Here is a 27,412-nt window from a genome sequence, read left to right as displayed (position 1 = left end):
GCACCTAAGTCCCATTTTCAAAAGATACTTAGGCACCTAGGGGGCCAGATTTTTAAAAGTGTTTAGGGGCCTACAGATGCACCTAGTGGGATTTTTTAAAATTCTTCAGTGAGTTAGGTTGAGTTTAAATGGGAGTTAGGTGCCTAGTGGGATTTTCAGAAGTGCATAAACAAGTCAGGTGACTATCTGCTTCTTTAGACACTTAAATGCCTTTGTAAATCTGTCCCTAAATGCCATTGGTTTTCCATGTGATGTCAGCTTCTAAGTGCCTAATTCGCTTTTGAAAATGGGATTTAAGCACTTTTGAAAAAATGGGGAACAAATATTTGATAACAGGCTCTTCCATCTAGCCTCCGGAGGTATAACATGAGCCATGGGCTGGAAGTTGAAGCTAGGCAAATTCAGATTGGAAATAAGGTGTAAATTTTTAACAGGGATGGTAATTAACCATAGGAACAATTTACCACGGGTCATGGTGGATTCTCCATCACTGGCCATTTTTAGAACAAAATGGGGTGTTTTTCTAAAAGCTCTGCTCTGGGAATTATTTTGGGGAAGTTCTCTGGCCTGTGTTACTTAGCAGGTCAGACTAGATGGTCAGTGGTCCCTTCTGGCTTTGGCATCGATGAACATTTTACCTCACGTTGTTTTCTAGAACAATTAGCAACAATACTGCTTTACCTGCTCTTCGGCTTGTGGTATCAGCTGCCTGTATTCTATTGGTTCTGTTACTGAGTGGAAATCTTTGGAGAAATCCACATGGAGGCTAAGTGGATATTTCTTAAAGCATCTGAATTAAGATAAGACTCTCTGCCATATGGGTATTGAGAAGCCAGTCTGAGAAAATAGGTTATTTGGGGGTAGGGGGGGAAGAAAATGCAAATGTTTGCATACCAGCAACCTAGTGTCCTTAATGACACACAGCTGTTTGGCCCATTGTCCCAGCCACTTCTTCCTCCAGAGGAAAGCACAGATGCGGGCATCTTTCATTAGCTCAATGGTGGCTTCAGTGGATGGCCATTGGTGGGTTGCTGACTTCCCTTTGCTGCTCTCTTCTTCATCATAGGATTCGTAAGAGCTGCTGACTGCTTCTCCGTCTTCTGTAACAAAGGCAAAGCTGGTCACCAAGTGTATTTCTGGGTGGCAATTCCTGTTTGTTTCACACATGCTCACATCAGGCAAGTGAGAGCATCCTCGCACCATGCCAGAGTCACCAGCAGCTCACAGGCTCTGCCCCAGGACTTTCCTCTGTTGAAGATTTCCTAAGGCCATTTTCTTAGTGAATTTGATCTCCCAGCATCCGGTTTTTCCTTCTAGCCCAAACTGTTGCTTTGATGTTTTGCACCTGAGATTCTCTCTTTGCAAATACTCAAAGGAGGCTCCAATTTAAAAGCTTTCCTCAGATGCGCTATCAGATTTTGGTTGTATTTTTCCAATGATATATTTTATACACCCAACTGGAAGCCAAAATTTCCAAACCTGCAGCACGATTGCAAGCTATGTCCAGTCCCTGCCGAGTCAGCCCCTGCCTCCTGTATATAAAAACGAACTCTGCAAGGCCATGCAACAAGCAATAATTCATAGTATGTTATTTTATAGTTCCCTTTCTGAGCCACCGCTATATCGACTCAACATGGAACCTATGGCAAGACATACATCTGAGCATTGGCACCAGTGAAGCGATGTTGAGTGGTGGCAATAAGAATTAGTAATAAATTATAGCCTTAAATAATAGTGATTGTTTTTATGTTCAATCAAGAACAGTATGTAACTGTCCATTACGTTCTTAATAAGGAGTGGGATTTCAAGAGTGCTCAGCATTGGCTTAACTCCGTTCCTATTGCGGTAAAGGGGAGTTTTACCATTCAAATGAGAGCAGAGGTCAATGCTGACCACGCTTGAAAATTACACCCACTATGTATAGTGCTACCCAGCTCTGATGTATGTAGGTCATGAAGGTTTGCAGAAGGTGAAGATGGCTGGTCATTGGTGCAAAGTCCATTGAAGTCAATAGAGAGACTCCCCAGCAACTTCCATGAGATTTGCAACAAGACTGAGGTGTTCATGATACAGATGTAATCTGCCAGCCACCCATTATTATTAGTGTGGTTCACACAGATCCATCAGAGGCATACCCCAAGATTTGTCCACCACGTATTTAATTCATGCATGTTCATCCCTACTGAACAGAATTAAGATACGGATCTCATTATGCTACTCTCATCAGGACTTAGTTAAATGTCCACTCAAGTGCAGTGTTACCTTAACATTGTAGACATTTTTGAGAAGAAAACAGAGAAAATAGTTAAAAGACTTCACTGTGATTCTTTGAAGCATTATTCTGTAAGGTAGGTGTATTAATTTTTAAAGAAAATTAACTTTCAGAAGCCACAGCAATGTTACAATATTGCTCCCCAAATCTCTCCCAATTAAGTGTTATACGATAGCTCCAATAGGTGATTAGTGCAAAGCAACACTAATTAAGCCAATTTCTCGAAAGGAGACTATCTACTGCAAAATTCACTGAATGCCCATGGGTATCGTGATAATGGCCCACCATCAACCGATCAGGTAGTTCAGCTTTCAAAAGACGACGACTATATTATTTCCCACTCTACAGCTTACCTCCTAGAAGACTTTGGAACAAATCCTCAGCTAGTGTAAATCGGCATGGCTCCACTTCCAGAGAACTATGCCTATTTACACCAGCTAATGATCAGCCCCTTCACTGGTTGCAACATCTTCATCAATAAAAAGCAGCGCCATTCAGATGTACTCTGATAAAAACTCTTTCTATATGAGATGAAACACTGATTGGCAAAAAGTGACTGCAACCTTCTCAATACCTCCCCCACCATACCCCCGCCCTCCTGACAATGTGCCAAATGGTGGTGGTGATCCATCCATGCTCGTAAGGGAGGAATGCCGGTGGTAATGAAATGAATAGTTTGGGCAGGTGCTCCTCTCAGCTACGATGACAGTAAATACAAAGACAATGCCAGAAGTTCAGGCTTTGAAAACATGCTGTACCCATGGTTATTGTGGCATAAATTACTCCCTCGGTAACCTGCAACCCTGTCCTGGCTCCAGTGACAGCAAGCCTACCAAGAATACCTGCATAGTCACAAGGAAAAAGAAAGAGAGAGAGAGAAAGCCCCCGCATTTTATATTGGTTCCCCTTGAACTAGGCAATTCTTTTTAAAATAACCATCAAAATTAAAATCAACTGGTGCAGATGAAATATTTCAATCTGAATTATTATTAATTAGGCAGCCACATTGTCACTCACATTCCCATTCTGTTTCGTATCGTGCCACTCAATTATGCAAATGCAGCATCCGGCTAGAGTGATAAGGATGGAATCCATATCAGCATGGACTCAAAGCAAAAGGGGATCCTAGTAACTAATGCAAATATAACAAAGGGCAATGGCCTTCTTAGACTATGTGCAAAAATACTGCGGATGAAGGAACGGCCACAAGACCTAACAAGCCTGTCGTTATTGGGTTCATTCTAATTTATTCATCCACAATTTGTTACAGTGTCTTTCAGTCCCACCTCTGATGCTACATGACTTGCTTATCTCCTCAGCCCATCTGGAGGATTTGCTTTGATGTCTCTTCTTGGCAACATATTTGCTAATTTTATTAGTGCTACTATTCTTGTTTTATTTTACTACATCCATTTGCTTGGAGATACAAGACTTAAATTCGAAAACTCAGTAACAGAGACGAACAGCAGCTCCCCAGCTACCTGCATCTTCACCACTCGGCTAGGAATCATGCCCCTATATAGCATCCTTGCCCCAGGATCTCAAAGCACTTTCCATCACCCCGTATGAGGGAGATAAGTAACATTATCCCCACTTTACAGATGGGGAAATTGAGGGACTGAGGGTCCAGTCTTGTACCCATTGAAGTCAACAGCAAAACTCCGAACCTAGAGAATGCAGGATCAAGCCTAGGGAGATTTAAAGACAGAGCCAGGATTTGAACTCAGGTCTCTTTACTCAAGACTTGTGCTGTAGCCAGTAGACAACACACCTTCCCTTTCCCCTTCTACTATAGCTCCTCTTCAGCCATTTAATTAAACTTCTTCTTAACGTCATAATCTCATTACAGATCTCCCATCCAGATTTTCATTCACCTAAAGTAGCTGCCTCAACTGTGAACTGGTCAGAGAGTTACTTTCGCTAGGACCATGGAGATTCTTGGACACTTCTTAAGCTTTTTCCTTTCCATATACCCCCCTGCAAAGGCGTCTGTGCATAACCACCTGCAAAGTACCTTATTTATGTCTGGGGCAGATACCAGCTGAAGACCCCTGTAATTCAGCAGTTAAGATGTGAGTAACAATACTGTCCACTCTGACATTCAGGACTTGTCTGAACCTGCATATTCCCATCCCAGTTCACTTTATGGGCCTGATTCTCCTCCCACAGCATTTTATACAGGTGCAACTCCATTAAAATTATAGGATATCAGGTGTAACTCCATTAGCGACCTGTGATTTCCCCCAGCATAAATGACAGGAGGAGCCGGGCCTATGAACAAAAGGGATTCATTTAACAAAGAAGCCTTAAAACACAGTCCAGGTCAGCAACCAGCCAAAATAGGGTTCTCATCTCATACTGTAATCTGTTTCCACTTCGGACTTCGCAGCTGTCACTGTGCTACGTATGGTGGCCATAGAGGGAATAGAATTCAGATCCTTCCCCTAGCACTTGAACTAACAGAGAATCTCCACCAACTATTTGCACTACAGGGCCTGTGGCATAGTTGAACAGTTCTGATTCCATCCAGCAGAGGGCAGTGGTGTACACCACCAAGTTTATTACCATTTTACTCTCCAAGGATGCGGCGACCAGTTTGCAGGTAAAAATTTGGCTTCACATTTAAAATAGTTAGGAAAGACAAACAAAGCTAACATATAAACTAGAAGGGAATCCAAAGAGCAGCTGATGACTAGGAAGGGGAACACTAACACCTAACAATGATGCACCACACTCTCCAACCAAGGATCTCTCAAGGACAGTTCACCTTTACTCATGTTGAATAGCACCTTATTCCACAAGTGGCCCCATATTAGATTTCAGACCCACAGTCAATGGAGCCATCTGAGGAGTAAGGGCTACTCAACATAAGAAAGGGGACCAGAACACGTCCCATTGTTCTTCACCAGTGAGCCTCAACTCTCCCAAGATAGGTACTTGGCAGTATAATTATATCAATTTTGTCAGAGGAGGAAACTGAGGCACAGAAGAGTTGAGTGAATTGCCCAAAGGGGCATAGCTAGTCAGTAACACACTGGGGACAGATCTCAGGAGTCCTGACTCCCAGTCCCCTGCATTTATGCCGTTCATTGGTCTATATAACATGGAATACATTTCTCATTTGTCTAATGATAAACTAACAATAGCAGCCAATAGACAGTGCTTCTGGTAACTGAAATCTTATATTTCTGACACTATCCCGAACCATCTTATCCTGTTTGCTGTATGCCTGGTGCCCACATAATCATTGACTAGAAACTTCTCAGGACAAAGGTGCCATCACAGTTATTAGAGGCATTCCCTGACCGTGCATCTTCCTGTTTTTGAATTAAATATCCTGCATTGCCAAGCAAAAGAGAGAGTTTTCAGTAGAATTATTGTTTATTCCTCGCACAAGGTTTTCTATGCACAAAAATGTTCATTTTATAAAGCTGTCTGAGTAACATAACCCAGTTTAATTGGCATATACACAAGATAGGATACCTGGCTACATACGAATAGGTTTGGTACATGACCCTGTATGCTGTGATTCTCAGCATAATTGGACAATTATATTTTCCTATGTGTATGGCAAAAAATGTAACTATTATCTCACTGCAAAGGCAATTGGAAAACACCCCGGCGTGTACGATGCTTTCTGGCCTGAATGAGGCTCCAAAGCAAGTTAGAGGAAGTCTTGTGTTGGCAGGTGACTACACGCAATTTAAAACAACCGGAAAAGAAACAAGGGGTGTGACTCCCTTTTCTTTTTACCTGCTAGCTAATTCCCAACTTTTCCTGTGGGATGAAGCTTACAGCTGCCTTTTTGCTTGGGTAGGGAAAGATTCTGACGTGAAACTGGCAAAAACTGGAGGTTTTTTTTATTTGTGGGAGGTGGAGCTGACGGTGAAATTTTTATCAGCAGAATTCTAATCCTCGGACTCAGAGCACAGGGGAGCATGACGCTGTGGGGCGTCTATGACCCAGAGGCCCATTTGTGGTTCACTGCTCTGTGTCAGCCACTCCTCAGGCCTGACATGCTCATCACAGTTCACACACTGGTGTCAGGATATTTATTTAAAAGATGACATGTAATATATTGTTTGAAATCTAACATCACGCTGGTCATTAACATCACAGTGAAGTGTTTGTAAAAAACCCGGTAGCTGAAATTATGGATATTGTCTGATGTTATGTCCTGGAGACTCTACATAGAAAGGTGGCAAAACAGGTTTCTTCTATATAAAGGGGAAAGCAAATATGGTGGCAGAAGCCCTATCCAGGAAAAAGGGCTCTGAATCACAGAATATCAGGATTGGAAGGGACCTCAGGAGGTCATCTAGTCCAATGCCCAAGCAGGACAATCCCCAAATGGCCCCCTCAAGGATTGAACTCACAACCCTTGGTTTAGCAGGCCAATGCTCAAACCACTGAGCTATCCTTCTGCCCTGCTACCTCTGGGTCAGCCAGGGGCCTACCCTCCTACAGTTTTGTAAAGGGGCAGGTGTGACCCTAAGCATCCCTGTATTCCCACCCTATTGCAATAATGTTTGTATAAAATATGCCTTCTGAGGTATCATTTGAAAACGAATAACTCACTGACTGTTAATAGTCTTGCATGATGTATGTGTGCAGCGTGTATTAAGAGTTATGGATATATGTTGAAATTATGACGAAAGTGTGTTTAAACCAGGCATGCCTGGGGCAGTTGGTAAACAGGTCTGCCTTAGACAAAAGAACATGTATTTGATTCTCTGACCAGTCCGGTCCTCAGGCAAAGACAACTAAGGTCTATTGCTGGTTGTAACCAAGGCAGGGGTGAAAGTAAGTCAAGTGACTTACCGGTACGCTGGGGCCAGCTCAGGCCCCTGGAAGGGGCGGGGCCTAGGGTGGAAGGGGCGGGGCTGAGGAGGGTCAGAGCCAGCCCCAGCCCACCCTATAAGGTAAGTGCCCCCCCCTCCTCCTCCACCCACCCCCCAACTGGGGTAGCAGCAGCAGCCAGGGGCTCCGGGGGCTATTTAAAGAGCCCGGGGTTCCCCTGCTTCTACTGCCCCAGTCCTTTAATTAGCCGTCGGAGCCCTGGGGAAGCAGCGGGGCTCCAGCAGCTATTTAAAGGACCGGGGTGGCAGAGGCAGCTGGAGCCCCGACCCTTTAAATAGCCCCCGGAGCCCCCGCTACCCCAGGGCTCCCTGCTTCTACCGCCCTGGTCCTTTAAATAGCCCCCAGAGCCCTGGAGTAGCGGCAGCGGGGCTCCAGCGGCTATTTAAAGGGTTGGGGCTCCAGCCGCTGCTGGGAGCCCCAGGCCCTTTAAATTGCCCCCTGGGGAAGCCGGACTGTCCCAGTACGGTGCACCGGCTCTTGCCGGTACGCCATACTGGGGCGTACCAGCTTACTTTCACCTCTGAACCAAAGCTGGTGGAAGCCAGAGTGGGGCTATAGACAGGCTATAGATAGGGGTGAGACCTGCTGAACCAGGGCTGTCTAGCTCTTCAGGATATGGCCTGCATGCTTGTAGACTGGTTGTGAGCACCCCAGGCTGTGAGTGACAGCAGCAAAGCATTGTAAAACACCCAGGGTTGCAGGGCAAGTGGTGACACAAACCCTCCCTCCGTGGTCTGGATTGCACGCCGAACCCCATAATAGCATCTTTGCACTGTCTCTGTCAAGGCTGCAACCCCAAGCACTAAAAAAAAATCACCTATTTTTCTTTCTAAAAGTGCTTTACCCACCAATCCTGCTGGAGGTAGGATTTTCTCTCCACTCACAGGGCCTGGTAACTAATCCCAAAGTGCTGATCAGGAGTAACGGAACAAAATTTGGCCTGCAGTATTCTGACTGGAGTGGAGCCATTTAGATAAAATGACATCTAGAAGCCAACCAATTCAGGGTGAGGTTTTGCAAACCCAAACCTGGCTTCCTCATTACAGAGATGGGACAACCCTGAAGGCTTTTATCTGCACCGCCCCAAACTATGGTGCTTTGGAGAGAATGGAAACTAATCCAAGCCGACTCTGGTCAGTAGCTAGCTGGATCAGGTCCCATGCTGTCAAGAAGGTGCTGATTTAAACATAGAAAGAGATTGATGCAGATGGGGTGATAACTAGGAGCTAATACTCCAACTCACTCCACTTAACTTATCTGATTATATCATTCACCTTAGCCTCAAACTAATGCCAGGTCTACACTACACGCTTACTGAAGTATAATTACATCACTCAGGGGTGTGAAAAATCCACACCCGTGAGTGATGTAGTTATACAAACCCTATTCCCCCATGTAGACAGTGCTGGGTCAGTGGGAGAGTTTCTCCCGCCAACGTAACTACTGCCTCTCACAGAAGTGGAGTAATTAAGCCGATGGGAGAGCTGTAGCTCCCAAAGGCTCCCCATTGGATCACGGCCTCCATTGTGCTAGGCGCTGTACAAACATGGGAAGATACAGTCCTTATCCTGAAGAGATGACTGTCAAAATAAATTAACCCTGCATAATTTCAAACAACATCCCCCACTTTGTTTCTTCGTCACAAATTTTAAAGCTCAGGGTTGCACAGCTGCGTCTAGAGCTGCTCACACAATGGTAATGAATTCTCATCCAAATCATCAGCCTTACTTCTTATCCTTAACTCTGGTACACGAGACTGTAAGAGGGGACGGTCTAGTGATCTAGACCACTGCAGTTTATAAACTGTCACACTTTATAAACTATTTATAAATGTAGCCTTTATGTAAATAGTCAATACATTTTGAAGAGCTGTTTTAACAAATGCTTCAAGATTGATATAAAGTCCCATATACCCATAGGGTTCATAGATTTTAAGGCCAGAAGACACCATTAGATCTTCTAGTCTGATCTCCTGTATATCAGAGACCACTGAATCCCACAGTTACCCTTGTACTGAGTCCAATAGCTTGTGTTTGGCTAAAGCATCTCTTCCAGAAAGACGTCCAGTCTTGATCTGAAGACTTCAGGAAATGGAGAATCCACCAACAGATATAACATTTTATAACCATCTATAATACATACTGCTCTTGTCTATAGCAGGTGTAGAACATCTACTAGTCATTTATTAATCCTTTATAAACTATAAATGTACCCTTCTTATGACCAGCAAATCCACACAGATCGAATTTGTACCATCAGCCATAAAGAATTGAATGGGAGTAGTTCTGTTTGATTGTTTCCACAAACATTGAGTTCTGCATCTCACTCTAGTTAATGATACCCATGAAAAGCAGAGAACCAGCTCTGACGTACCATTCACAGAGATGTCATATGGCTCAGCCTCTTCATAATATGCCTCTGGAGACTCAATCTTGGGGCTCGAAGGCTGTTTCGTTTCTGCAATCTGTGAATGAATAAAACAAGCATATTTTTTGGTAACAAGCTGAGCACTCCGAATCTTTGAACAAGCCTTTTTGGTAATGCTAAAGTGTGGCCCAGTGGAGGGGTCCTTTTAGATGTGCAATTCATGACCTCTAGGTAAATGGGTTCAGATTCCAGAAAAGACACATCAGTAAGTGCTAGTATTTAACTGGCTTTCGATATACAGCTCACCGAATTAGGTTTAAAGGAATGTTGTGATGCTGCACTTGGCAGTTCTTATACCATATCACAATGTTGCAGTGCTTTACATAGTCAACTCTTCAATTTTCCTGAAAGCCTCAATTTCGGGGATATAGAACAGACCCTGGAAAAGCTGCTGTCAGCTTGTTCATTCTAACCATGGATCCGATACTACTGCACCAGTAAATGGGAGTTTTGCCATTTGTTTGAACGGACTCCTTCCATTAGGTTCAGATGGCTGCATATAAGCTATCGATTTCAACTGGGGATGAAGTTCAACACTAAGGAGAATAGTTATGGGGTACCTGAGTGGAGGACAGTTGGGAGGAGAGGTAGAACTATTACCTACCTTTAGCCCAAACAGGCATTTGAACTCTATTACCCTATCTCAAATTCCCTAATTGAAAGTTCATAGCCCATGGGTCACACAGCACAAAGTCCCTAGTTAGGAAAAACATCAGGCATCTTTAAAGCCAATATGAGCAAAAATGAAGGAAGTGGATAAACAACACTAAAGTGAAAAGAGCCTTTGAAAAGAGTCCACGTGCTGGAAAAACCCTGTTTCATCTGCCAAATCCCTCCCCCAAACACAAGCTGTCAGAGAAAACAGTTCCTTGATCCCTTGGAAAGACCAACACACGAACAAGAAGGTGGGTAAAAACCAAACCCATTTACTTCTCAAGCCATTCATACAACTGCACTTGACTTCACTGAGCTGCAAACTTGAATGCAGTAGTGGAAGGTGCTCAGATACTGCAGTGAGGACCGCAGCATAAAAACCCGCACAGAACGAGATAGTGGGTGGAGTTACAGCCCACACAAGAGGGGAGGGGGTCCTCATGATGCTACCATCCTGTAGCTTAGCCCTGCTGTTCAATTTGTCCAGCACCACACATTTCCTCTCACATTCAACGCATAGTAGAACACAATCCGTATCTGCGGTCACCAGAAAGGCTATGTTCATATAACTCAGTTAAAAACAGCTGAAAGCGAGTTATTTTAGCTAGTGGCAGTTATTCTCTTAGTACCCGGGTTATAGTGTGTTCTGGATTGCCAGGGTATGAGCTAGATTCTAGTTGGTACCAGCATAAAACATCAGCTCTGGTGAGGGTGCTGGGAGTTCCATCAGGGACCAGCTTCCAATGGCCTGTACATAGGGGCTGAAATCTCACTTGTCTGGAGTAGAGATGCAGCCACTGGCAGGCAATGAGGGGGACACGTCCCCCGCTCCTTACTCTCCTGTTGAAGATCCTTACAGCACAGGGCCAGGAATCGTACATTCACTCCTGGCTGTCCACACAATGGTTTGTCAAGGGAGAGGAGAAGATAACGGGCCAACGCCATCCCAATATGGGCAGGGCCAAGGGGGTTGGGAGAGTGCGTTGATTCAGTGCCCACCCCTCACCTCACAGCCCCTGCCAGCAGAGCTCCTATGGAGCACTCGTGCAAATTACAGCTGTACTCCCTCCCCTGGGCATCAACCTCCAGGAGAGCAGGGACAGAGGCACTGCCTGCCCTCTGCTGGGATAAATATCCCCTGGGGTGCCCGGTGCTTGGGCACAAGGAGGCCCATACCTTATACCTCTCTGCACCTAACAAACTGTGTAAAGCTATAGCAGGCCATTGCTGATCTGCCTTTGCATTTTACCCCAATGGCACAATGGGTAATAGTTGTTTATACAGTTCAATTATTTGCCTGTTTGATTATACTTCATTGGCTTTCAGGGCCTAGTTTTTTTTTAATTTGTTAATTTTTTTTTAAATTCTTTGATTTGATTTGAATTCTTCATGTTTAGTATTAAAGAGCAAGGGTCAAGTCAAAGACTCTGGCAACTCTAAGTTACTTCTAAGAGTTAACTCTAAGTTAATCAGCAACCTCTGGCTAATGGCTGGCTGGCACCTCCGTCCTTACTAAGGGGCATATTGATGTTAGCTCTTCTGCCTAAAGAGCCAAAATTGTTCAATATGAATTTGGACACAGGCAGCTAAGGACATGGCCCATTGTCTCAAAGCACTTTGGGATCCCTTCAACACGATGTATAAATTGGCCAATGTCTCTTGAGGCATTGGCCATAGTCGGAAGACAGGATACTAGGCTAGATGGACCAATGGTCTGTCCCAGTATGGCCGTTCTTATGTTATGTTCTTATATCTGTGGCACCATTCAGCCAAGAGAGGAATTATTGTGTTCTGACATTAACCCACTAACCTGGACTGTTGGCCTACCAGGCTTTGAGGGAGAATATTAACACTGCAGTATTCCCAGTCTAGCCCGGATACAGGGATACAGTCTGGGTTAGTGCTCAGGGCAGTGACCTGAGACTTAGGACCTCTGGCTTTGGCTAGCTAGCTATGAGCAGACCCATGGTGTAACCACGGGCAAGTCCCTGACCTTTCTTGGTCTCTACCTCTGTAAAATAGGGGTAATTCTTACTTACCTTTGCAAAGTGCTTTAAGGAGAGGCCCTCTCCATATAGAACTGCTAGGTATTATTAGTATACTTTCCATTCGGTTTTTGAGGACATATGGGGAATGTTTTACCTATGTTTTCCTACAACATTTAAATGCTTAAGAACTTCAGCTAAAGCATTAAATTAGAAAAATAAACACTCAATAGTTTTACTGGGTGCAGTTCCTCAGCCAGGGACTAGTTCTGTCATTGAATCTGTGGCAGACTGGCACTTGCAGCCAGCCTACATTGTACATGGCAGAGAATTTAAAGCAATAATCAGATTGGGAAGACATCGTTGCCTACATAAAACCCCTCACTGTGACTGCTTCCTATGCTGTCCAACACAGTCTCAGGGGAGAGGAGGGTTACTTTGTTTCATACAGACAATGGAAACCAAAAGGGCCTACGTGGGACTAGGCTTCAGCTTCTTTAGAGGTTATTGTTTTCTCTTTATCAAAGGTGTGGGCTTCTTTTGTCTCTAGCTTAGATCAAAAATATACTGCACTGTGTTAGCCAACCCAGTCTGGTCATTTCAGCACATTTGTCCATTTCACAATGGCACAACAGAGCATGCAAACCCTAAGAAACATCTGATGGCATCATACAGGAACGGCCCAGAGCACTGCCATTTCTACGCTAATAAGTGGGAATGGTACGATAAGACACTAGTGTGTTTTCACTAGGGGCAACTGGAAGCATGTGGTGAAAAGAGGGAGCAGAGCACAGAACTCCTAGCTAGGGCTAAGGCATGGGAGGAGAACAGGAAGAGAGAATGAATTAAATATATACAAGGCCTGATCCAAAGCCCATAGACGTCGTTGTTATTTGAGGTTTATATTGTGATTGCACCTTGAGGCCTCACCCAAAACAAGGGCCCCTGTTGTGCTAGGCATCATGCATACACATAGTCAGGTCACAGCCCTGCATTGATTTCAGTGGGCGTTGGATCAGACCCACTTATGCTGGGCTCTAGCACTGAAAAAGGAACCTAGAAAAGAATCATTGTAAGTGCCAGATAATGAACAGCTATTCCCAGCACACAGGATAATGAACACCCCGACGTCACCTCATCATTCTACAAGCAACTTCCCACACTTGGTTTTAGAGACCAGGGTGGTTCCTTTGTAGCTTTCAGTTTCTGTGGCCTCTGTTCATTAAACTCAGCCTCCCTAAGAGCATCACTCTCCGGTCATTGCCCTTTTCTGAATCAAAGTACAAAGCGATGAGCTGATGAGGTTTTTCAATCCCGCCCACCCTCTCTATTCTCCCCCCACACATAAAAAAAAATTTTAAAAAAAAGCCAAGCTCCCAGGGTTTTAATTGCTGAGCTTCCACCTCACTCATCACCTTCATTCTTTAAACCTCAATCACACTACGGACCTCCGGAGCGCACACAGCACTGTTAGGGAAACTGGTACAGTTGGCTAAAGGAGAAAAATTTCCCCAAACTGAGAGCAGCTGAGCACCCCGGACACTCCAGGGTTCACCACACTGTCACTGGAGAGGATGGCACATAGGCAAAACCAAAGCCTCTTTTTGCAGCTATCCAACATGTCTATGGAGAAGTTAGAGGAAAATTGGCTGGATATTAATTGAGGGCCAGGTGGCAGCCCGCTAATGGACCACTGCAGGTGAGCAGGGAGTGAGCGGACTCGAGCCTTCCCAGCCAACATAGCTGATCCGATGCATGGGGGAGAAGATTATACCGACGCCAATTACTCCCCTGCTGAAAATAAGGGGGAACTCACTTCCGGGACAGCACAACACTTCACTGCCCTTTGCTTAGGGCTTCTGGAAAAGCCACAACTTGCCCAGAGTGGAAAGTCCTATAGCTTCTGAGCATGCTGATCAGTCATCTAAAAATTTGCGGTTTTTTTAACCAGAGGCTAATGAAGCCACGCCCACTTAATTACATTCTTTCCCCCCCACGACCCCTACCAACTATAGTAACTGGTGCTGATTGATATACCCACAGCAAATTCCTAAAAAACAGAAAACACACTCCCACTGCCTTAACATCAAGGAAAAGCGAGAAGTCCCAGGGACAAAAACACTGCAGATCCCTTGCCAAAGCTACAGCAATGTCATCAAACATGCTGCCACTCTTTTAACCTGGCGTCTCAGAAAATTTTCCTCACCCACACAGCATCAGCACCAGCAATCGCCCCTTCCCTGCCCTCTCCACTTCAGTGAACTTCAAAGCCTAATCAGGACTACTTAAATGCTATCCTTTGCTGCCTTCCTGCAAACCCATAAGTGCATGTGTAGCGCTAATGACCTGAGAAATCAATGGGATTGCTCACATATGAGTATGTCTACACTGCAATTAGACACCCGTGGCTGGCCCGTGCCAGCTGGCTCGGGCTCAGGGGCTGTTTAATTGCAGTGTAGATGTTTGGGCTCAGGCTATGGCAATTAAACAACCCCTTAGCCCTAGCCCCATGAGCCCAAGTCAGCTGGCATGGACCATGCTGGGGGTGTCTAATTCTGGTGGAGACATGCCTTTCAAGATCAGCTGCTTTGCTCAGAGCAAGCATAATCCAGATGGTGGTTGACATGCATGCACAGTGTTAGGACCACTGTTGTGTGGATGTGGGGTGTGTTTCAGACATGCAGAAGTATGATCATTACAGCCAGATGTTCAAAACAGGTCAGCACTAGCACTGGGCAGGAGAATCTTTGAGATTTAAAAAAAAAATTCTGTCCCAAATCAGGACAAAAAGAGTCAAATTTCTGAAAAATCTCAGTAACAAAGTGGGGGTGAGGGGTTTTCAGGGCAATGGGAAATTTGGATCAGATTATTTCAAAATATTTAATTTTGATTTTGACCTGTTTTCTTTTTTTAATTTTTAGTATAAAGTTAAAATTTGAAATAAGCTGTTTTGAACTGAAAAATCTCAACTTTCCAAATGGGACATATGGACTATTTCAAAAGCTTTTTTCGACATTTTTTCAATTCAGGAAATGTATTGAAAATGACCCTTTGCCGCGAACAGTTTTGGTTTATACAAATTGGCATTTTTCAGTGGGGGAAAAAAAAAGTCAAAAAATTCCTGACCAGCACCCGCAATCAGGCTAGTATGTTAAAAGAGCTCAACACATCAGCCACCGAAGTCTTTGGAAAATCTAGCCATTAATCTCACAATGGGAGATGAGCTCTCTGGAAAATCTCACCTTTATTTAGGTGCCTAAATTGAAGTTCAGTTTTTTTGAAAATCTGATCCCCAAATGTCTCTCGTGTAAACCAGGTCTTCCTAAATTCATTGCAGGATTAATCCTGCTCCTGTTTGGGGTTTGCTTTTGAAATACTGGGAACAAACTCTGGAGTCTTTTAAGACCATAACCAGCCCTACAGGTCTCTCTCCCATCACAACAGTTAGATAGAGATTTTTCATTCTCAAGACAGTTTTTTTGTGGGATTTGGTTTTTCAAGTTCAGGGTTAGCCAGATGCCAAGCTGGGGAAGAAACTCTGTTTCCAGCCAGAGCAGCAGTCATTCCCAGCACCTGGGCCCATGGCAGACTGCACAAGCAGATGTGCTGGCAACACTTGAATCTGTCTCTCGGCCTGTCAAATGCAGAACAGACTCTCCTGTTGTCCTAGGTGGAAGGGCTGTTTCCCTCCCTGCCCCCCACTTGCACTTTAGTCTGATTCATTTACTTGCTTCATCCCTCTTTAAACATGCAATCGAATTGCTTGCTTTCAAAAATCAATGTGAAGCTAAATGATGAGCAGAGCAGGTAGGTACAGTGCCAGCACATCCTGCATGGCTCTTCCAAAGCACCATCATCCTGACCTCTGCCCATCCAACCCAGGGTGTCTCCCTTGAACAGAGACAGTCAATCCCATTACATGTATACCAGGAAAAGGAAGAAGTATGGAGAGAGTGTAACACACATATAAAGTGTGTGCCACATTCACATAGAGGATAACATCCTACTATTGCTACCCTCTAACAGAGTTGCTCCTTGAGCTCAAATTGTATATGCTGGGGCTTCAGTACTGAAGGTCCTAGGTTCAAACCTAACTGACTGGATGTGAGACTCATTACAAGGGCATGAGAGACTTGTGTTTTTGATCAATAACTGGGCAATCTTCATTTAATGGGACAGGAATTAAAGAGGGGTATCAAGAAAGAGCCTCTGATTTGTTGGAGGCAACAGTAGGGGCAGGAGGAGAGCAGTGGTTTTTCCCATGCCTACACTGTGCTGAGCTAGAGGTGCATTCCTGTATTTGTTCCACCGAACAACCAGGAGAAGCTGCCTCGAAGTTTCCCACAGTCAGAGCCAGTGTATGTCTCAGCCTGTGCAGCTGCAGCTCCTCCGGCCATGTCACACAGCACAGGCCGCATGAGAAGAGCTGCATCTGCTGATCCTCAGGCAGGCTTTCCCTTTGGCGCAGGGCTCTTTTGCTACCCCGGCCTGTGGCCTCGTCTACCCATCGCGCCACTCCTCCTGCTGCCACCACCTCCACCAGGAACGGCGCCCCTTGCGATAAGAACCAGTTACACGCAGATCACTGCTCCCAGTCACGAGCGAGGGCTGCCTTCCCTTCTCAGCATGGAGAGCATGGGCAGCTTTAACAAGTAAGCCAGATGGGTTAGCTGGAAAAACTCCACAGGCTCTGGAATGCATCCATTAGGACAACCGCAGTGCATCTAAAAGGCTTCTGTATTAATCCAGCCCTACCTTTCTCCTTTTCAGGCTTCACTTTCCCAGCACCCTGACGTGACATCCATCCCTTAAACTCCCTTACAGCAGAGTTCCCATAAGACCCTTTATGGTAATCCCTTATCTGACCCTCTGGCTTCTCCTTCCTTTTAAAGGAACGGTTTCTCCAGTGAGTCCCTAGCAAACACTACCCCCTCTCTCCCCCCACCCACTAACCCCTCTCTTTCAAGTCTGCTGTCCTTTTACATCAGAAAGTCCTTACTGCTGAGATTCCCATGTCTGATCGGCTGCTAAACAGTAAGCCCCGCTTGTCAGTGTCTCTGGAGAATAGCTAGGGCTGCTCTTTTGGCAAGGAAACAAAATCCCACTGAAAGCCGATTGTGATGAACTGTAACCTAATTACATTTATAACTGGCCCATGGAAAAGTCCAAGGGAACTTTGTTTGTAGATTTCTTTTGTACAAAGTCTCAGGGAAACCTGAATCATGTACAATTGGTCTCGCAAGACACACATGCACGCAGCAAACCTTCAAGCACCAAAAAGCATGAACGGGGAGAAAGCTGCACTCAGGATGCAACTTGCACAATAATGTTCCCGACCCCGTTTTACATTCTGCAGAGCAGATGCAGGGGCTGCTATAGTCTTAGGGAGCAGCTGCACTCTATGCCCAAAGAAAGAGGAAGAGAAGTGGCTTAAACTCCATTCCTTCCTGGCCAGCAGAGGTGTTAAGATGGCCGGACTCGTGAGTCCTTCATCATAGGAGAGTTTGCAAGCTTTCTTCCAAGTCTTACGCATAACAAACTCATCTGAATTCTGTGGCGAGACACTGACTGATTTGACTCCCCTAAAACCCCTTTAAGGCCCTGAATTAGGATTAAAGGATTATAACCTACAGCGTAGCAAGGAGAACAGCAACGTTAATCAAGCTTCCTTGCCACGGGTGCAGGTCCCGACACTCACATCTTCTTCCTCTTTCTCACACATCCACTTGGCTGCAGGTTTCGTAAGAAACTGCCATATGGAAGGGAACAATGGTCTAGGGCAGGGGCGGGCAAACTTTTTGGCCTGAGGGCCGCATCAGGTTTCAGAAATTGTATGGAGGGCGGGTCAGGGGAGGCTGTGCCTCCCCAAGCAACCAGGCCTGGCCTGGCCCCCACCCCCTGCTTCTCGATCCCTGACAGCCCCCGCTTTTCCCCCCCGGACCCCTGCTCCATCCACACACACACACCCCCACTCCCTGTCCCCTGACCGCCCCCCGCCACCCTATCCAACCCCTGCCTCCTTCCTGACTGCTCCCCGGGGACCTCTGCCCCATTCAACAACCTGTTCTCCCTGACTGCCCCCGCAATCCCTGCCCCAACTACCCCATCCAACCCCCCCTCCTTCCTGACTGCCCCCCCGGGACCCTTGCCCCCATTATTCAACCCCCCTGTTTCCCACCCTCTGACTGCCCTGACCCCTATCCACACCCCCAGCCCTTGACCACCACTCCAAACTCCTCTGCCCTCTATCCAACCCCCCCTGCTCCCTGCCCCCTTACCGTGCTGCCTGGAGCACTGGTGGCTGGCGGCGTTATAGCCGCGCCTCCCGGCTGGAGCCAGCCACACATCGCGCGGCAGAGAGCACCGGGTCAGGCTGGGCTCTGCAGCTGCGCTGCCCCAGGAGCTCACCCCCTGCTCCCCCAGAGCATTGTGCCGGCAGCGCAGTGAGCTGAGGCTGCGGGGGAAGGGGGCTAGGAGCTCAGGGGCTGGGCAGAAGGGTCCCAAGGGCCAGATGGGGCCTGTGGGCCGTAGTTTGCCCACCTCTGGTCTAGGGTCTGGCCTATCTGTGAAAGTGCACAATGCCAGATGCTAGCAAACCCCCTTGTCTTCCACAGCAGTGATCAAGTAGTGCAGTGTTACACAACAGAGAGAGAATATTGTCCTGACACCACGTGGCAATTACCCAAATGCCCTGAAGTTTGAGGATTGTTGGCCTTTGTAAGTTTCTCCCAGGCAGTCTAATCATTGCTGCTGCTGTTACGCATCTAGAAGGAGATTTTCAAAGACAAGTGGCTGTTAGGTGCCAAGCCTGTACTCCTGTCTTTGAAAATCTCACCCCTAGTTACCTAAGCCTGTTTTGAAACTTACCAGGACTATGCTGTCTGCCTCAATAACATCCTGTTACAGAGAGAGTTTTGTGAATTACATACATTATATGTTGCATAATTTAAAAAACTGTCCGTGTTTAGAGCCAGTATGTGCCATGAAGAATTTAAAGATATAAAATTCTATCATTAGAGGTAGATTTGATTAAATATTAAGACCGTAGAAAGCAAAGGAGAAAAAGAGAGAGAAAAGGGAGTGATGAGGAATCAAACACATACTATTTTTGGAGGAGGAAGGTCCGGCAGACTCTTCTGAGGAGGAGATGAATGGTGTCCTGACTCCCCATTGGACAAAGACTCTCCGCAATCCAGTGCTACAAACAGAAACAAGCAAGAATAATGACACGTGGCATGTCCCAGCAATGCACTTATTACCTAGCAGCGGTGCAGCAACATCTGTGCGCTACGTTATATTTGAGTAGGAAGCAGGGTGTTAATTACAGAGTCTGCCTTCGATGCTTCATCGTGACCATGTCATTTCAGGCCGTAGCCAAGAATACAGTGCTACGGCACCACAACTAAAGAACCAGTTCTCTTGGTAGGAGCTCTTCTTGTTTTGGAATGCTTTTCCACTTGGAATGAAAACTATGAAGACCAAAATGACTTTTAAAATAAAAATCACTTCACTTGTAATGACGATGTCTATATTGAGCCGTTCTAAAACGTTCACTCTGTTATTACTCTGCTGTACGTGGTTTCACTTGCAGGTAAAAATCACTTTCACTCTCCCAGATCCACTCACTAACATCCTTAAAAACAAAGGGCCAGATTCTCAATAGGTGGAAATCAGGTAGCCACACTGGCTTCAGTGGAGGTCCTGGCCTAAAGTCTTCAAAGGAGAAAGTTTCAAAAGTTCTTTCCCTTTAAAGAATACATATGTCATCTATTGCACCACAATTAGAACCTAAGGAACAGATTTATTTTCTACAAAAAATGGTTTCTATTGAATTTTGTCACCTCTGTAAAACGAGTTGTAGCTAAAGGATGGCCATCTTGATTAGGCCTTAGGAACATCTAAGGTTTTTGGGAGGCAGTGTGACATAGTGAGTAAAGCAGAGGACTGCAAGTTAGGGGCTCTTCTGAGAGTACATTCTATTCCCAGCTCTACCACGGACACCCTCTGTGGTTGAGCTAATCACCAATTTCTGTGCCTCCATTTCCAGCTCCATAAAATGGGGATAACACCACTCGCTTCAAGCACAAAGGTTGCCACAGAGGTGCAAAGTCCAGTTACTCTAATAATAAAATGAGAACTGTAACACTAGTAACTAACGCATTTATATAGGACCTCATAGCCGAGGAAAAGATTGTTAGAAAAAAAATACAGGGCCAAATCCTCAGTGGGCATTTTCAGCATAGCTGCATTGAGCTACAGTGGTGTACACCCGCTGAGAACCTGGCACTCTGTGGTGGGGGAGGAGTTTCAAACAGACCCAGAAGGGAGGATGGTTCAGTGATTCAGGTGTTAATCTGGGACCCAGGTGCAATTCCTGCTATGCCACAGACATCCTGTGTGACCCTGCACAAGTCAGTTAGACTTTCTGGGCCTCAGTTTCCCATCTGTAAAATGGATATACTAGCACTGTCCTAATTCACTGGAGTATTGTGCGGAGAAATACATTAAAAGATACTACAATAAAGGGGGCCATGTAAAGTGCCAGAGCCTAGACAAGGGATATGGTGCCCAGCTCCCTTTGAATGGATTGCCTAACTCCCGTAGGCGCCTTTGAAAAGCCCAGCCTCGCTCCCGGTGTGAATAGGGACAATATAAATTAGAACAGTCGGGGTGCTGTGCCTTTCCTAGTGCAGCTTACCATGGGGTTCAGAAGACTCTGGCATGAACTTCGCTGCATATTTCTATGTGTTTTATAAATAAAAGCTGGACCCGCACTGCTCCATTTCAGTCTCAGACTCGGAAGCCACAATGACAGCTCTGAATCTGCATCCTATAATGAGCCCCTGGCACGGTGGCAGAAGCATCAGTACAATCCGAAACACACAATGACGTAATCCCCCAGGCTGTCTGCTGCCTGTGGTGAAGCTTCTGTGCGTCCCTCCTCGTTAATGCTGGACAGTTTCATTAAGCTACAAGGTCAGAAGCAGCCATGTGCCAAACTGCTCAGTCAGTGAATACCAACTGAAAATATCTGCTTGCTAAGCACAGCCACGACAGGCAGGGCTGCTCGGTTCCTTGCACAGTTGACATTAAAATTAGGCTGCCCCAGGTGTCTGATCATCAGCCTTGAAAAGCGCTGCTTTACTGCATCATGCAGAAATGAAAAATGGCGCTGCCAAGGCACCCCATGGTTACACTTAAAATACACTACTAACTAGCTGGTGCTGGAGCTTTCCCTCTTTTAGGATGCATCAAGGGTGCTACTTTCAGCACCATCGCTCCTGGAAAGAGAACATCAAGGGTGATACTTCCTAGAGAGGAGCACCCAAAGGGTAGCACCATGAAACTGTTCTGAGAGAGATGAGGAGATTCAGATTTCTGACCTAGTGGGCATATCTACACAGTAAAGAAAAATCCCTGGCACAGAGTCTCAGAGCCTGGGTCAAGGGTTTGCAGGGCTGAAAGTAGCAGCAGCAGCAGCCTGAGCTCCTAGACCCTCCCCCCATCACTGGGTTTCAGCGCCCAGGCTCCAGGTAGAGCCTGAATGTCTACGCTGCGATTTTTTAGCTCCCTGAGCCCGAGGCAATTGCCCCAGGCTCTGTGGCTCATCACCACAGACTATAATTTGCAGTGTCGACATACCCCCTGGTTACCAGCGCGTTCACAGGTACCCAGCCTCTCTCAAGAGGCGCACTGTGTAGGTGCATCTTTAGCCGAAAAGCACATTGCCTATCTGTAACTACTGCACAGAACAGAGCCGCCCTCCAAACACTGCAGACAATTAGAGGGACAAGTGACATTTTGTGCAGTGATCACTCATCCAAAATTCTACATTCCTTGTGTGATGCCAGCATCTGCTTAAGCATAGTGAGTGTTTGGCTTCACCTCATGCCTAGGAATCACCCTAATGAACATCAGCAGGCCAGGAATAAACAGTTTGTTTTCCTTATTCATTTCCACCCCCTCTCTCCCCCAAATCTACTCTGCAAATCAAGAGCAGGATGGAGACCTTTTTCCAGATCCTCACCTGATGTACATCAGCACAGCTCCACAGAGCTGAGGAGCTGGCCGTGGGATGCAGTTTGAGTCTGGGGATCTCAGGGTTTTATATATAGCCTGTTGCTGTAGTACTTGGGCACTTTCAGGGTAAATCAGATGTGAATGGTGAGATCCCTGCTGGACTTCAAGGAGTTTCCTGCTGTTCTCCCCTCCTTGTATAAGGAGGGATCTGCTTGAGGAATAATTATTTTTCTAAACCAGCCATAAGTATCATCTCAAGAGTCTAAGGCCTTATCTTCACTACAGGGGGAGATCGATATAACTTACCCAGCTTCAGCTACATGAACAATGTAGTTGAAGTCGACGAACTTAGATCTACTTACCGCAGGGTCCACACTACGCAATGTCGATTGGAGACACTCTCCCATTGACTCCCCTTGCGCTTCTCGTTCAGGTGGAGTACAGGAGTCAACCGGAGAGCCACCTGCGTTCAATTTAGCAGGTCTTCACTAAACCCGCTAAATTGACTGCCGATGCATCGTTCCCTCAATAAGTGTAGACAAAACCTTACAAAACCAGTTTGCTTACACTCGCTTCCAGTAAAGACATCGCAGAATTGTCCTTAATACAATAGGAGATATTTTCCGGTTCTCTCTTAAGGCAAGAAGTTCCTTAATAACAGGACACTTAGTACAGGTTTCACTGGATCTGAAATTCCCCAAGCCCTGGAATTTGGGCAGGTGACATTTAGAAAGACAAAAAACAGGCAAAAGGAAATAAGCGTAAACATGCACAGTTTTAATGGAAATAAAATGTCCTATTTCTTCATTCTTATACAACTGTGCTCTCCATTATCTGCAAACAAGGCAAATAATTCACAGATTCCAAGACCAGATGGGACCATTGTGATCATCTAGTCTGACCTCCTGTATGACACAGACCAAAGAATTTTACCAAGCAAATTCCTGTATCCAGCCAAATAATTGCTGTAATGTCTGCATTTGTACTGTATTTTCCACGCTGGTATTACCAAAGAACAATATTTATTTTTCCTTCCAAGGTATTTTTCAGATAGCTTGTATTCTGTTAGGTCATTTACCAGAGTGAATTCAATTACTATGCCATAAAGAGAGAGCTACGAAGGACTGTATTGCTCAGCTCATTGTCTTATTAGTGCAATCAGAAGTAGATTCATCAATGAGAAAAATTGTTGGCCATTCCTCACCTGTTTTTAGAGGCTTTTTCCCCCTTTCTCTGAGCTGATGTGAGTGTCTTTAGAAAACATCTTATCTTGCATTGCTCCTAAAGGGAATGCTCTCAGTGCAATCTAACTGTGAATGGGTCCAGGCCCCGATCTGCTAGCACGCACCAAGCACCTATCATGCAAAGTCCAACTGATTTTAATGGGACTTCGCATGGGTACAGGAGTCCACATTAGCACAATCAGGGCTTGAATGAATTAAACATTAAGGCCCTGATCCTGCAACTGACTGGATAGGCAGATTCCAGCACCTGCACCCATTCATTCAACAGGGCCCTGCACAGATGCGGGGTTTCCCGTCCAGTCAGTCACAGAACTGGGGTCTTTTACACATCCATAACTAGGATTTACACCACACATACATAGAACCTAAGCCACTGCCTTCAGTTTTGCCAAACAAAACTTAGAAGTTTAATTTAGTCTGGGGAAGTGGTTGAAAGAGCAAGGGACATATCCCTTAGGGAATGATTGCAAGTGGGGGCTCACAGCCCACGATAGGGAAAAGGCTGAACTAAAAACAATGACAGCAGGCTTTAACAGCCTGACACGGCTCCATGGCTCACTGCATTGCCTGGCCAAGCCTTGTACATGTCATTGGACGCAGGATAGCGAATCCGTGTAAATTAATCTTTCCATTACCGCTGATTTCCATGCTCAAGTCATGGTTGATACAAGCAGGCCTTCTTTGGCTATGGTTTAATAATTAATGCAACTAGTGGCACTGACCAAGATTGTGACCCACTGTGATGGGGCTGTGCATACGCATAGTAAAAAGAGATGGCCTCATTTCCAGAAGCATTTGAAGTTAATCCACAATTTGGCTGCATGAAGCAGATTTAAACACAATAAAAATCATGGAACTAACATGATCTTTGCAGGCCATCATATTGTTCACTTTGCTTGTGTGTTGTCCCCCTTCCCTTACCCTCATTCTGTCTTGTCTATTTAGACTGTAAGCAATTTGGGGCAGGGACTGTCTCTTATGTTTGTATGGGGCTCCATTCTCAACTGGCCCTTAGGCATCGCTGTAATAAACATGAATAATAATAATAGGAAGTGGCTAAAGGGCTGATCTATATTTATAAGCATGAAGCTTTGGAGATAAGTGGTCCTTCTGAGTTTCCATAAATGTTGTGAAAGGGAGAAATTTTCACAAAATAATTCAGAATTTTTGGAGAATTCCTTCCCATGTTGTGAATGCAAAACCAAGTGGATCTAGTCAGAAAAACTGTGGGATAACCATCATGAGCATTTCACCCAGGGTTATTATTCTCAATTTATACAGTTTGCAAAATGCTAGGATCTACCTGGGAATGTGGGGGAAGGGGTGCTACATAAATACAAGATATGTATATTCTGTGCATAAATAATTCACCTTGCACCAGTTTAGACTATTTGAAACCACCAGTGGTATGGTGCAAAGCAGCATGCTGAACATAGTAATTAAAAAAAAAAACATTTTTAGACATGCATTGACTTGTTTTGGGTCTATATAAAATGGGATGACTTCTTTAAATATTTCAGTAGGGTTGCATGAAGCTACATACTTAGCAAGGAGACATTTTTATCCCAAAGTACTGCCCTCAAAAGTGCTACTTCCAGGAATAATCTCACTGTGTTAGCCAAAAGCATGGAATACGTAAAAATACAGTTGTCATTCCACCCCTTCCATTGGCTCAATTCTGCACCCACTGAAATCAATGGGAATCATGTCTGATGTCAATGGGTGCAGGATCAAATCCTATGCCCCTTTATTCTCTCTCCATTGGGAAGTTAAATCCCAGGCAATTGGTAGCCGTAGATTCCATACCTCCACCTTCTTTCTCCTGTCCACCCTTTTGTTTAACCGAGGTCACTTTGTTCATGTAAATGTATTCCTCATCGCCACCTGCAAACAAAGGGAAGGAGAGATGTCTTAGTGGGCCAGTCCCATTCATGCTGCAAAGTTTTCACATAGAAAGGAACAAACTGTGTGCACACGCGTACATATGTACACTTAAGTCTCTACTAAATGCAGTTGGTCTCTACCAATTACAAAATGTTATGTTGAGAAATTAAACACTGAACAGCCAGGAAATTCCAGGAGTTAAAATTTCAATATGAACTCAGCCAGACGGCATGTCCTGTGTATCTTATGGTGTGGACTAAATAAACCGAATTTTAACAAGGAAAACAGAAATGATCAGGAATCTTGGAAATCCTTTACTTTTAAAAATGTGCAACTCTGGTTATTTTTGTATATAGCTCTAGTAATTTATACACAATTTAAAACCCAAATCCATGTCTCTCTCTCATATCCCCTCTCCCCAGTCCCAATTTATAAAAATACCCATGTAACGCCCCTCTCTCACCCGCCACGCTCTGACTCCACACGTACCGCTTGTCTTCGTGTACACTCGGAGGAGGTCAGAAAGGAAACATTTTTTCACTACAGCTGTGCTGCTGAGGCTCTCTTCATTCAGTATGTTCAGAAAATCCTCAAGTTCCGTAAGCAGCTGTTCTAGAGCTAAAGGAGACATGGCAAACAATTGGGATGATTTCTTTACAGGGACATCTGGTTACATTTAGAGAGAGGACATGCACTGAACCTCAAATTCCCAACCTCTTGACATTTTTTTTTTTGATCAGGAGGGATTTGGATTTGCATCTCTGAGCTGAACCTATTCTTAGGGTTTTGGCTCTGGATCACATCTCAAAATGGAAGGGATTTGTTTTCTGATTCCAGTTCAGCTATAGCTGAAATCTCACACAAAGGTTTTGTCCAAAGAGTTTAGACACCTTGTGAGAACAGCTGATCTTGCAAGAGTTTGGCCATTCGCTGCTGGAACTACCATGAAAGCAGCTGGCAAGGTTTTGGCATCATTGAATGAGACCATGATTTTACCTAGAGCCCTGAGCCCTCAGCCCTAGTCTCAACCTGATCCAGACTGGGGTCCAGCTCCGAACGCTGCCCTTTTGGGCCACTTCAAATTTGATTCCGTTTTATCTTTGCAGTGACCCAAAGACTCATGCACAAGAAATAGAGTATGCCCATGATACTCAATGTCTTCTAGGACTATGTTGCTTGGAAGAGCTTCCAGCAGTTCGCACTTGCATTGAATGGAGATGTAGAGGATGTGAAAGCAAGTGCAGGACTTATCAGCTCCTGAATCAGTGTTCAGGACAAAGATGCCATGGAAAGAACACCCCCTTTACAACCTAAAGAGCGAGTGGAGAACAGGTCAAGTGGATCATGCCCCCAGCACCACGACTAAACAGAGCCAATCAGTTTATTTTAGTTATAAGAAAATCCTTCCTCTTTCTATGTAACTGTTCCCTGTCGAATAGCTTCTGGAAAAAGGCTCACACTCTATTAGCTGGCATTCAGTTACTCACTTCTGATTTCTCCTATTGTTGCCGGGGTAAGTTAGGAACAGGGGCAGGAGACCATTCCAGAGCAGAAAGAACCGAGTGTTTTGTGAAGAAAGGAAATGCCGAATAAGAATGACAGTGGGTAGGAAGGGCAAGGAGTCAGCCAGGTATGGTGATTCCTTCTCTTAGGACTCTCCTCTTGTACATTAACTCAATCACTTCCTGATATTCACATGCTGCACCAGAGACTGGCAACAAGCTCATGCGTTGCATAAGCATATTAATTGTTACAATTTCTTGCTGCACCACTAGGGGATGTGGGGCTACAAAATATGGAGCGGTTAAGATGGGGAGATGCTATTATTTATTTATAAGCATTTCCATGGCACCCTTTACAGTAAGATCTACACCCCACACAAAACAGCAATGAAGTATCTCCACACCCTGGGAGAAGGGAAAGCATTCATATCCCCATTTTGTAGACAGGAAAACTGACACACATCTAGATTAGTGGTTTGTCCAAGGTTATAGAGAAAGTGTGCGGCAGAACCAAGAATAGAGCCTAGTTTTCAGTCTTAGTCCCTAATCACAAGGCAATTTTTT

At 45.1% G+C, this 27,412-nt stretch overlaps 1 protein-coding gene across 1 annotated transcript in view; it reads right to left on the bottom strand.

Moving 5' to 3' along the window:
• The window catches only part of AFAP1L2 (actin filament associated protein 1 like 2), a 45,389-nt gene extending 19,412 nt beyond the window's left edge, over window positions 1-25,977 (bottom strand). Inside the window, exons 1-6 of the mRNA XM_077822870.1 lie at window positions 25,836-25,977; window positions 25,269-25,346; window positions 19,302-19,396; window positions 9,506-9,596; window positions 3,031-3,114; window positions 895-1,097 (exon numbers count right to left, since the gene is read on the bottom strand). Of these exons, the coding sequence (XP_077678996.1) occupies window positions 895-1,097; window positions 3,031-3,114; window positions 9,506-9,596; window positions 19,302-19,396; window positions 25,269-25,346; window positions 25,836-25,977 (693 nt within the window). The remainder of the gene's footprint in view (window positions 1-894; window positions 1,098-3,030; window positions 3,115-9,505; window positions 9,597-19,301; window positions 19,397-25,268; window positions 25,347-25,835) is intronic.
• Window positions 25,978-27,412: the final 1,435 nt, after the last annotated feature.

This window comes from Eretmochelys imbricata, chromosome 7 (genome assembly GCF_965152235.1).
Source record: "Eretmochelys imbricata isolate rEreImb1 chromosome 7, rEreImb1.hap1, whole genome shotgun sequence".
Lineage (NCBI taxonomy): Eukaryota > Metazoa > Chordata > Testudines > Cheloniidae > Eretmochelys > Eretmochelys imbricata.
Note: the sequence above shows the minus strand (reverse complement) of the source record. Positions and strands in the feature narration are given on the sequence as shown.